The sequence below is a fragment of the Hydra vulgaris genome, chromosome 08 (genome assembly GCF_038396675.1).
Source record: "Hydra vulgaris chromosome 08, alternate assembly HydraT2T_AEP".
NCBI classification, from domain to species: domain Eukaryota; kingdom Metazoa; phylum Cnidaria; class Hydrozoa; order Anthoathecata; family Hydridae; genus Hydra; species Hydra vulgaris.
Genome location: NC_088927.1, coordinates 9,163,289 through 9,176,386, shown reverse-complemented (window position 1 = coordinate 9,176,386; position 13,098 = coordinate 9,163,289). Strand labels below are relative to the sequence as shown.

At 27.6% G+C, this 13,098-nt stretch overlaps 1 protein-coding gene across 1 annotated transcript in view; it reads left to right on the top strand.

Annotated features, from left to right (window-relative positions):
- Window positions 1-5,851: 5,851 nt before the first annotated feature.
- LOC100205570 (exportin-6) overlaps window positions 5,852-13,098 on the top strand; it is a 75,035-nt gene continuing 67,788 nt past the window's right edge. Inside the window, exons 1-5 of the mRNA XM_065803025.1 lie at window positions 5,852-6,039; window positions 6,108-6,198; window positions 9,449-9,561; window positions 9,883-10,080; window positions 10,465-10,963. Coding sequence (XP_065659097.1) covers window positions 6,037-6,039; window positions 6,108-6,198; window positions 9,449-9,561; window positions 9,883-10,080; window positions 10,465-10,963 — 904 coding nt within the window. The 5' untranslated portion in view covers window positions 5,852-6,036. The remainder of the gene's footprint in view (window positions 6,040-6,107; window positions 6,199-9,448; window positions 9,562-9,882; window positions 10,081-10,464; window positions 10,964-13,098) is intronic.

Genomic DNA, 13,098 nt, shown 5'->3' with positions numbered 1-13,098 from the left:
AACAACTTTAATCTTGAATACACTCTTGCCAGAGTGGATAAAAGTTTAGCACCACGCCGGCAATACATAGTTTGCAGACGTGGTACTAAATAACCATCCAAATTGATAAACACCTATGAAAAAATCGATTATACAGGTCAATGCTGCTGGCAATCGTCTTTCGTCATACAAAATTATTAAATCAAAAAAAACGTCTGTACAAAGATTGTTACAGAAGTGATACATATAGATGAATAAAAGTTAACCATTTCGTGCAGTAGCTTATCTTGACACCAGAATCTATGTCAATACCACTACCACCAGTAACTGCACAATCTCAGCCATTGCCTTCTGAATCTACACTGACAATATTTAGCACCATTATACGTAGTATAGCGTCTTCCAGTCTCTCTTTCTGATTGAAAGATGCTAAAAGTAAAAAAAGCAGCAAAGCAAGCTTGGAAATATAGTTTTGATGATGAGAACCAAATCAATCAAGCAACAACTTTAACAACAATAACATCAGCGAATCAAGTCACAAGATAAACTAGTTAAAAATGTTTTAGGCAAAGCTTTAACGAGTCAAAATAGTTAACGGTATTAGTGCTATATTTCAAAATGCAAGTTTTGGCTTTGTCAAAAATGCATGCCAAAATGATATGTAAATGGCTTCGATTTTTGTCGCAACAAAAATTGTTGCACAAGTGACGATTTAACTCAACCGCCAAAACCTATCAACAACTTAATATCACCACAACAGTAATTTTTTTTGGAAAACTGTTTGTTTTTTTAATTTTGTTCGCTTTTTTAATTGTTATGTTAATTGGCTGCCTTTTTTCATTAAATGTTCTTATAATAATCCATCAACTTGCATCTTCATTCTCGTCAAGTATAAGGGTAGAATAAACTTTTTTTCAGAATTAAAGTTATTTAAAAACAAAAATTCTTGGTTTGATATATGTATATCTTTTATTCGCCCATTAATAACATTAATTATAGGTAAAAGTAATAAAAAAACTACTAGGTATGTTCTTGCAATGTTCTTAGAATATTCTCTTCTATTTCTTCTTTCTCATCGCAAATTCCATTTCTTATAAGAGCTCTTTTAATTATTTTTAGGAGTGTTGCCTTCATATTTTTGTACCAGTTGTAACTCCCAATTACATCTGTCAATTATTCCAAAGAAAACCGTATGTTTTAAATTGCTTGAAACTTAATAGGAGCGCCGTTAATATATATAAAGTTATTGGTATTTAAACAATGTTAATAAAATTTTAAAAACCATATATAGTTAACTTTTGTTAAATTATATCGTCGGCAAACGCAATGACACCTGTGTACATCTAATTTATCTACCTTTGGATTCTAAAACAGCTCTACCTTTGGATTCTAAACCTTTAGAGCTCTACCTTTGGAGCTCTACTTTTGGAGCTCTACCTTTTGATTCTAAAACAACTTTCTTTTATAAGATTTTTAGGGTAAATTTTGAGGGGATGGGGCGAAAGTATGGATCCTTGTCGCACTTCTATAGACAACTTGAGTTTTTCTGATGTACACCCACTATATGATATTTTAGCAGTACCTGTCCGGTATAGCGATGGGATTGTATAAACTATAGTTAATGGGATTTTTTCTGAATAGAGTTTAATAGAGTCTGAATAGAGTTTAATAGAGTCTAATAGAGTTTCTCAAATATTAACTCCCAGTTACAAATGTCTTTGAGACTTACAACTTTGTTGATATCTAGACTGAAAATATATAAAAGGAAGCTGTTATGTCTATTGTGTTTTATTGTTTCACTCAAAAGAAAATGGTAGAGCTATTTTCTTTAAAAATAAACTGATGGGAGCGACTTTTACATATGTGTACAATTGGATATTTGGACATATGTGTACAATTGGATATTTGTAAAAATATATAGAATGCTGGTTCATCGATATTTGAATTTTTTAAGGGATGTTTTATAAATCTTTACCAGTGAAATAATTAGGGCAATTGATAAACATTGTAGAACGTTTCCATGTGTTAATATACTGTTATAAAAAGAAGAAACTAACAAAAGCAGATTGTTACTGAGAGAGTTTTTAAATGCTTGGCACTTATTATAATCGTAGGATTTATTTTTAAGCTTTGAAATTTTTCAATATCAGCTGTTTAGATGATTTTTCAATTAGGCTCTCCAATTAAATGCGAAATTAAATCTCCAATTAAATTAAATGTTTCCAATTAAATGTTTTAATCTCCAATTAAATGTGAAATTTGGAGAGGTTTGTATTTTTCATTTGTATATTGCATCGTATTTAGAAGTTTTTGAAAATAATGGCTAATCATTTCAACAATTTCGTTTTTATTTTGCAACATATTAACTATAAAGGGTTGAGTTTTTTTTTTTTGATTTTTAAAATATAATATTTTTGATTTATACGCATATTCTTGATAGATTAAGATTACTAAATTCAATACATCTTTTATTCATCCATGCATGTTTTTGAATTGAATTATGTTTTTGCATTATATTATTTACTTTTTTTGATAAGCTGCTATCTCCAAAGTTGATACTTGTGGATACCAGAAAGTGAAAGGGGAATAAGTACAATTTTTAAAACATAGTAATGATTATAATAATACAAACTACTGTAAATACTATCATCGCAGAGCATAAACTTTAAAATTTATACTTAACAGTCGTTAAAAAATATTTATCCAATCTAGCTTTAAATGAATTTACTGTCTTTACAGATACCACTTTTTCTGGTAATTTATTCCAATGAGGTATCACTTTGTTTGTAAAAAAAATATGTCTCCGAGATAATTTTGCAAATCTTCTTTCAAATTTCATTTAATGACCTCTTAGACTTTGTAAAAAAGTTTTACAAAGCTCCTTAGACCTCAATGTCTTGTCCGTACAACACAATATCTTGTCATCATGCAGCCGTGGTGCATAGATCAGAGATCTGGCTCAGAACCAAGAGGTCCGATGTTCGACGCATAAAATGTTGCTTAACTAAAAATATGGTTTATTCTCAATCTCACGGTATTCCGGCGGCCCAGTCCAATCCCTGTAGTTATTTTATAAAACTCAATAAGATTAACTCTTATGAGCCACGTTTCTAATGTTGTCCCAACTTTGTCAATCTTTCTGTATTTCTGTAATTCTTTGTGCTTTACATTTAGCTACTTTAGGGTGATAATTTCTGCAAAATTTTAGAATTTTCACGCCAACTTTTAAATTGAGGTTTAAACTAAGAAAATATATTATGCACTAAGTACCTTTTAAAAACATAATAATTTTAGAGTCCTCCCCATTTAGGAAAAGTTGAAAAAATCCTTTTTTAACGTCTTTTTTGAGTATTTTTGCCTAAAATGTTAACAAATATATTCCGTAAAAGCTTCAACTTTTCAATCATTATTATTTACTATATTATTTATATTGTTTAGCAAATTCGACTTAAAAATATTAGATTAAGGGTTTCCCATTTTGAATAGCCAAGTGGTTTTAAGCAACTTTATCTTCTGATATTATAACATTGATACAATTTGCACTGCTTGATTGATAGATTTATACAATTTGCACTGCTGTACAAACAGCCAAATGTTCATTAAATTTTCTTTGAAGAGAAACTCGTTTGCAATGGTCTTCCACTTTTTGAAGTAGTAGTTGAAGTTGCGTGAGGTCTTTGATTTTGTTTCGTCCTTGTTTTGTAGTCTTGTATAGGTTTTACACTTCTTTTGGCGCACTCATTCACAACTTAACAGTACTTAACAACATTTGTCACATAGTTGCAATCTTTCATCTTCATCCTGTCAGCAATAGACAATTGCATTCAGTCTACCTGGTTTTCATTTTAAACCAGTTAAAGGGACAAAAGAAGGTATTTTGTCGCCATCGACTTTTTGGAAAGATGGTTTTTCAGACTTCATTTCTTCTCTTCATTTGTGTTGTTCATCTTCATAGATGTCTGTTGAAGACTGAATGGCTACATCAAAAGCGGTTTTGTCTATACCATGGTACCACTGCATATCTACGATGTACTTACTATCAACTTTCAGTTTGCTAACTGAGATGCGATTTAATAAAAAAAACCTTTGCGTGAAATAGCGCGATAAAATCAGTCATTAATTTCAATTTATGACGTTGATCCTGGTCAAATAATGCAATCCGTTGATCCAACATGACAAGTTTTAAGATGTACAGCTCATTGTGCATAAAAACCTGGTGGGCACAATGTTGCCCACCAGGTTTTTATGCACAATGAGCTGTACATCTTAAAACAATTACATTAAGTAAACACAATACTTCAACGTCGCTGAAATAATGCATGAAATTATCTGTAGATACTTTGGTTAATAAAAATTCAAAGAGTTGATTCACACTTTTTTTATTCATTCGTTGATTCACACTTTATTATTCATTCGTTATCTAGCTTAACTAGTAAATAAGCTTTACTGGTAAATAATATTCTGAATTTCTGGTTATTCAATCAGGACATTTTTGAAAAATATTTTTTGTCTACACAGTTTTTGAATCACTTTCCTTATTGATTTCTCTAAGATATCTTTTGAGTAAAGCAATTTTAAGTTGACTGTTAACATCAACACTTAAACTTTTCTCTAGCCCAAATCCAATAAAGCAATGTTGATGATAATTTCGTGTAAATCTTACTTTTTCCACTGAACAATTTTTCTCGTTCATTAGAGGTCCACTAGGTTTCGGTAGTTTACAAGAACGTAAATCCATTTTTGTGGCGAACACACAAAAAAACACGCTTAAAAAACAACACGAAAAAAAAAATTCCTTATACTAAAAGGCCTGTTTAGACGCGACCATCGTTTAAAAATAGTTAATTAGTTGAAATAAAATAATCTCGCCCTTTTATATAGGCACATACGTTTCTATTATTTAAATCTTTTATGAAAACATTTTTATAGTGTTCCAAAATTAGGCCTTTATGGTTAATAACAGTTAATGATAGCGTCAAACAAAATCTGGCGCGAATTACTTTATTGACGTTGCCAAATCACAAAAACACTTGCCTATTTAATTCGGATGACCCTAAAACTAATTTTTTTCAATTCAAATTTTATTATTAAGTTAATGATTAAGTTAAAAATTTTAACAATCTTTAATATTGTATCGACTTTGCAAAATAAACTTCAGAATAGATTTAGTTAATAATTGTTTGTTTTGTACTTTGTGGTTTGATAATTTTACATATAACAATTTTATTTGTGATCGTTTCTAATATGTTCTGATTTAAGGAGTATGAGCTCGTTTTAATAGGTTAAGCTTGCGCTTGGTCAGGAATAAAAATAAATAATGCTATGCACTAGAGCATACGCAATGTTAAAGTGTAGTTGTAAAAAAGCTCAGATTATCATTCATTATCAAATATATGTATTGAGGGTTATACAGTTGAGTATACGCGCTGGTTTACGTGTTGCCGTAGATAAACTAAATTAAGTTTATGCTAAATATAATACTCGAAATAAAAAAACTCTTACATTTACAAATAATTTAAAAGTTCACTTGCACGGTTGTCACAGACCTAGCAACGCTACTGCGTATTTATCGTGTGATGTTTTTGTAAATTGTGAAAAGTGTAACTGTCTGGTTTCCTAAATCAGCGTTTAACTACTATGACGTCACTAGAAAAAAAATTAATTTTCCAGTCTATTTCCAAGCCAGATGTGTTGATTCGTAGTACAGATTTGTTGCACTATTTTTATTTGCCTGAATTATTTCTCTACAGTAAATGAAAACTACGTTTGCAATAGTTTTTTAAAAGCAGTAATTGAAATCGCATTTAAATGATTAAATCTAAAAACAACGGGCATAACATACAATATAACAAACATATATATTAGATTATTTATTCTTGATATGTTTGATTTTTGTTGATTTGTTTATAAGCAAATTTAAATAATAACAGATTTTGCATTTAGCATAAAATAGAAGAAAGTAGATAAAAAATTTGAATGAAAGTAGGAGAAAAATAGCAATAAAATATCCTCATAAAAGCAACCTGGAAAGGTTTTTGTTGGTTAATATGCTCTGATATGGTTAGTTATACCTTTATAATTTTAACAAGTTTGAATTAAGGTTATATTTACTGGAAATATTTTTTCAGGATGGAAATCATGCAACTTTAAGAAGCCTGGAAGAGTTACTCAATGAGTTTTTTGGATCTACAACAAGTAACGATCGAAAAAGACAAATTGGTATGAGTATTTATAATACATTTAGTATATATATATATATATATATATATATATAATATATATATATATATATATATATATATATATATATATATATATATATATATATATATATATATATATATATATATATATGTATATGTTATATATATTATATATATATATATATTTAGCAATGTTTTTAAAATAATAATAATAAACGGATAATAGCAGCAGAGTTTATATTTTGGAGCATTTTCCACTGTTAGGTGGCATCGATCATGGTCATCATATTTTGAAATTTAGATTTGGATATGAAAATAGGTCTAATTTAATAATACCACAACAAACAATAAAGAAGAAAAAATTTTTATGGAAAAAGGGATACTATAAAGTGCTAAAATTGTATTTTAATAACTTAAACTGGGTACAAGAATTTAAATGGTTTGGTGTTAATGAATGTTACAAAAAATGGCTTAGAAAATATGAAATAGGGTGTGATAATATATTCCAACACTAAATTTAGATAAAAACTCTTTTCAACAAAAAACATCTCACTGTGGTTGATAAGTGAACTTAAAAGTATGTGTAAAGAAAAACAAAAAAGTTGGTTTAGAAACAGAAATTCAGGTTTTAAAAGTTTTTTAGAAGTCAATAAGTATAAAAAATTAAATAAAGATATAAAAAAACTTGTCAAAAAAAGTATTCGCAATTTTGAAAGAAACTTGGCACTTAATTCAAAAAACAATTATAAAATTGTCTACGCATATATAAATAACAAAACAAGATTTAAAAACTCTATCAAAGCAATAAAGCTACATAATGGTATTATAACTACTGATAATTAGGAGGTAGTAAACACTCTTAATGAATTTTTTGCATCTGTTTTTATACAAGATGATTTATCAGAAGAAGTTTTAGCCAACAATCTTTTAAAAAAATGTCCTGACCCATATTTTAGTATTCCTATTATTCAGAAACATTTGAGTAATTTAAACATGTACAAATCAGTAGGTCCAGATAATGTTCACTCAAAAGTTTTAAGGGAATGTTCATAATCTTTGTAAAGTTGTTTAGCATTAATATTTCATAAATCTTTTAGAATAGGAACTATTCCAAAGTTATGATCATGTGGAAACGTTGTTCCGTTATTCAAAAAGGGTAATAAACGAGATCCGACAAATTATAGACCGGCTTCATTAACATCAATTGTTGGCTAAAATTATGGAGCGAATTATTAGAGATTGTATGATGGTGTTTCTCATTGAATTTAATTTCTAAAGAGCAACATGGTTTTCTTAATAACAAAAGTTGTATAACAAACCTGTTGGAAACATTAGATTTAGTCACGTAAGCATATCAAGAGGACATTTCAGTTGTTTTTGGATTTCAAAAAAGCATTTGATTCAGTCTCTCACAGGAAATTACTGAAAAAATTATTTAGAGTGGGATTTGGGTCATCTTTGTTAAATTGGTGTAAATCATCTTTGTCAGATCGAACTCAGAGGGTGGTGATAAGAGAATATATTTCAAGTTGGACGATGGTTACCAATGGAGTACCGCAGACCTCTTTTATTTGTTATCTTCATTAATAACCTATGTAGAGGGATTATGAAAGTCACTAAATTATATGCAGATGATACCAAATTTATTTCAATCAATCATCGTTATGATAATAATAAATTATTACAAGAGGACATTAACAGGTTAGTAAAACGGTCTAAAGATTGGTTAATTAAATTTAATGAATCAAAATGTTAAGTCATATATATTGGTAAAAAGAATCCTAGATATGAATATAAATTGAACAACTCTGTTTTAACAGAAACAACAATAGAAAAAGATCTTAGAATTTTGATTTCAAGTAATCTAGAGTGGAGATATCATACTAATTCAGCTATAGGCAAAGCAAACAGAAAATTAGGCATGATCAAAAACTCTTTTGAGTATTTAGATGAATTTTGATTAAAGTTACTATACAATTCGTTAGTACTAGAATCAAATCTTTAAGGGGGAAATCATATGAAGAAAGATTAAAGATACTTGAACTGCCAACTTTGCATGATAGAAGAAGAAGAGGTAATCTGATTCAAATGTATAAGATCTCAAATTGAAAAGATATTGTTAATTTTCACCACCCTCCCTTAAATTTTAGACTGGAGCGATAAGTAGAAGTAACAATTGTAGAATAGGCAGACAATTTACCAATACGAGAATTCATCACCATTTCTTCACAAACAGAATTACAAATGATTAATGAATTATTAAAATGATTGGAATTCTCCTCCTCAAATAATAGATAAAGATAACTTAAATTTTTTTAAAAACAGCATTGATAAGTATTCTGAACATTATATTTTGTAATCGGCTGTCATAGTCTTAATTCTATGTAATTATGACTCAACACGCCTTAAGTGTGTACAGCATCTTTTCAGGTCTATTCTATTCTATATATATATATATATATATATATATATATATATATATATATATATATATATATATATATATATATATATATATATATATATATATATATATATGTATATATATATATATGTATGTATATATATATATATATATATATATATATATATATATATATATATATATATATATATGTATATATATATATATGTATGTATATATATATATATATATATATATATATATATATATATATATATATATATATATATATATAAGTGTGTACAGCATCTTTTCAGGTCTATTCTATTCTATATATATATATATATATATATATATATATATATATATATATATATATATATATATATATATATATATATATATATATATATATATATATATATATATATATGTATATATATATATATATATATGTATGTATATATATATATATATATATATATATATATATATATATATATATATATATATATATATATATATATATATATATATATAAGTGTGTACAGCATCTTTTCAGGTCTATTCTATTCTCTCTCTCTCTCTCTCTCTCTCTCTCTCTCTCTATATATATATATATATATATATATATATATATATATATATATATATATATATATATATATATGTATGTATGTATGTATATATATATATATATATATATATATATATATATATATATATATATATATATATATATAATATATATATATATATATATATATATATATATATATATATATATATATATATAGCAATATGTTTAGAATAATTTATAAGTTTATTCAAAAAAATAAAAAAGTCATATTTTTTTTTGTAGAAGAACTCTTAAACAGGTTCGCTATTCAAGATGGATCTTGGATTCAATGTTTGTTTTTTTTGGAAAATTGTTCAAACAGTTATGTTCACATGTATTCTTTAAGCATTCTTGAGGTTAGTATAATCAGTTTAAAATTTATTTTAAATCAGTTAAAGTTTATTTCAAATTACTTAAGAAGCTTTGACAAGAATATAAAGAAATGATATTTAAATCATCTATAAGTTTGATTGATCCAGATAAAAAATAGATTAGTTAATTGTATAGTAGTAATAAAAATTTGTTTAAAAACAAAAAACAAAAAGCTGTAAAAACCTAAAAATACTTACACAATAGTTATTTAAACAAAAGAAAATTAAATTTTATTGAAACAGTGGATAAGTTACTAGATACGCAAACTAAATTTACTTTTAATTGTGTTTTCTCTTACTATTTAGACTATTGTTAACAGAAAGTGGCTTAGTTTCCCTGGTAATGATAAACAGCAGGTGCGAAAGGTTGTTTATAATTTGTTAATTTCAAAACATAAAGAAATGGCTCCTTTTATTCGCAACAAATGCATCAAAGTCATAGTTAATATTGGAAGAAATGATTGGCCAATGTTTTATCCCTCATTTTTTTCTAATGTGATGCAGGTAAATTTTCTTTTTATTGTTCCATTTATTTTATATGCAGGTAAATTTTTTTTTCCTTTTTCATTGGTAAAATGAGCCTACAAATTAAATAAATGATGATTAATGATATATTACCAATGAGACATGTCTATATAAGTCATTAATTAAAGATGTAAGATATAAAAATTATTAAATAAATTATTGTTTATTATGATAGTATTATAATTATTATTAGGATTGTTATTATAACATTATTCTAATCTTATTTTATATTTATTGTAACTGTTTTTGTTTGTTTTTATTGTTTATTATATATTTATAAAATAATATTTTAAACTTTACTTATAATGAATTTAGTTTTCCTTTACAACTAATAAAACATTCTAAGCGAGTAGATTATTTTAGCTGGTAAAAGAGCCAAGCACTACATTGATTGGTGTCATTACTCTCCAAATGATATCAGAAGAATTTATTTCACCACGTGAGGACTTAAATATGTCTCGCAGACAAGAGCTTAGAGAGCAACTTCTGAGACATATTCCTGATGCACTTCGCACTTTAACTGAAATCCTTAATTCTTTTATTCATAAATCAATTTCTGCTTCTACAGTTACTCCTCCTCCTTCGCCAAATCAAAGATCACCGTTTCATACACCACAGCATTCGCCTCATCATTCACCTGCTAACAGTCTGTTATTAAATGGGCTATTTTTATCACAAAACACAAGAACCAGCTCAGATATGGACAAAGTTACTGAAGAAATATGTATATCTATATTTAGTTGTTTGACTCAATATATTTCATGGTTGCCATTGTCTCAAGTAATAACACCAGCACTTGTTTCTAAAGTTTTTCAATTTGCAGAGTATGGCTGTAACTTTACTGGTAAAAGCAGTGAACTTGGTAAGTATTAAATATTTATTATTCCGAACACCTATTGTGTATTATGTGTACATCTCATTGTACTTTATTAGTTTATAATATTTTTTTTCTATCGCTATTACTAATAGCTATATGTCTTTTATTGTTTACATTCTACTTTAGTGTTAGTTATATTTTTTCATATCAAGGCTTGTGATGAAGAAAATTGTCAAGCGTGTTATATCGCGCTCGTAAAATTAGAATATGTTTTGATCGAGCGTGGTTATGTGCGCTCGAGATAACGTCGGCAATGCTCATAAAAAGTTTTTTATTTTTTATATCTTTTTTTATTTGTTACATAATTCTTTCGTCAAAAAATGTTTGAATTAGTATCACACTCATAAAACTACTTCAACTAAGTAGATTTTTATACTTCCAAACTTCTTGTATATTGTCAGATGGTGATTTTATTTTTAACTGTTTATGTTATAAAAAAGTAATATCAAACAAAAACGCAACTTCTTATTGATTTAATATTGAAGTATAATTTAGCGACTTAGTTTTGCTTCGTTGTTTCGATATATGTATTTTAAAATGTTATGCTGTAAACTTAATTAACGGTTAATGGTTTTTATATTTCTTGATATTTTTTATTCAAATCAATCATTTAATTTTTTCTAAAATTTCTTTTTTAAATTATGCTTTTTTATCTTAAAAAAATAACACAAGAATAATTTGAAAATCTTCTTTTTTTAAAACTATTCATTATAAGTTAAATAACAGATTTCCCCTCAACTGTTGTCAATGGTGTTTTCTCTTCTACATTGTCGAAACTGAATGCAGCTAATTCATCAGTCATGTCTTCATCAGCACTGTCTATTTCATCATCGTCATCAAAAATTTGATTTGTAATTAATGTTGTTGCTGTTGTCATATAGTCAACTGGATCATCATCAACTTGAACCACTCGTCTCTTATTCAAATAAATTTCTTTTGCTCGCTTTTTAATCAGGATTATTTCTTCTTTTGACCAGCTTCCATGGTTTCCTAATATCATAATGCTATCATTTAGAGTGTCGTGATTCATAGATAAAAGTTGATCTGATAATATGCTAGTTACTGTGCTAAACATTCGCTCCACGCTTGAGTTTTATCCGGAAATTGCAAAGATAATCGATATAACTTTTAATAAATTAGGAACTTTGACTTTTTGTACAAGAACGTCGACCTCCAAATTTCTCTTGTCTGGCGTTTGCGTACCATTGCTTCAAGATTTGTTCTTGAATGAATCAAAAATAGTTTCCATTCTCGGAAAACTAACTTTTCATTAAAATTGGAATGTTCCAATGGTGTTTTAAAATGCGTGGACAAAAACTTTACTTCATCCAAGCCAAACTCTTTGTTGTCAGCCCAGTTCTGCAGGCCGATGAGCCCCATGGCGTGATAAATCTCAGACTCTTCCTTTATGCTTGTGAATCTGCTGTTTAACGTATTTATAAGTCTGGGTATAACCTTTCTCTTAATATTTCTGACTAAGCATAATGCTTGATCTACGTCAACCAAGTTATATCTAAGTTTACTATTATATACTTTCTATTACTGGGGTGTTTTCGTTTGTCGCCAGTTTTACTAAACTGACCAGACAGTGTTTCAGGTAAGTTATGTTTGCCTTCAATAACCATGTAACGTTATACATAGCTATCTAGAAATTCTAAATCTGTATCAATTTCTTCGAGCTTCAATTCCAGTTCTAAACTTGTTCGGTTGATTGTAGCTAGAATATCATGCGGCAACAGTTCATTTGCTTCAAATACTTTTGATGCTGGCACAATGAGCTCTAGCAAATCATGATAAACAGCACCAGTGCAAAGAAAGTTATATAATTTGAATTTCTTTAGTAACCCATGAACCTTTGCTTTTGTAGTTATAGGGTTTTTCCGTTCATTTACGTAGTTCTCGTAGGCCACTATATAAGCTGGCTAGGACTCCAATAAATTCTTAAAAGCTCTTATATGATGGCCAACAAACCTCATTCCTGTTGCGTAGTACCTAAAATATCTAATCTAGTTTAATATTTAAAATTGAATAGTTTACATTTATCTTAGAAAAAACCCAGATAATGTAAGAAAGGTAATCTTGTAATGTGTTTTCACTATGAGCCAAGGAAAATAAAACGA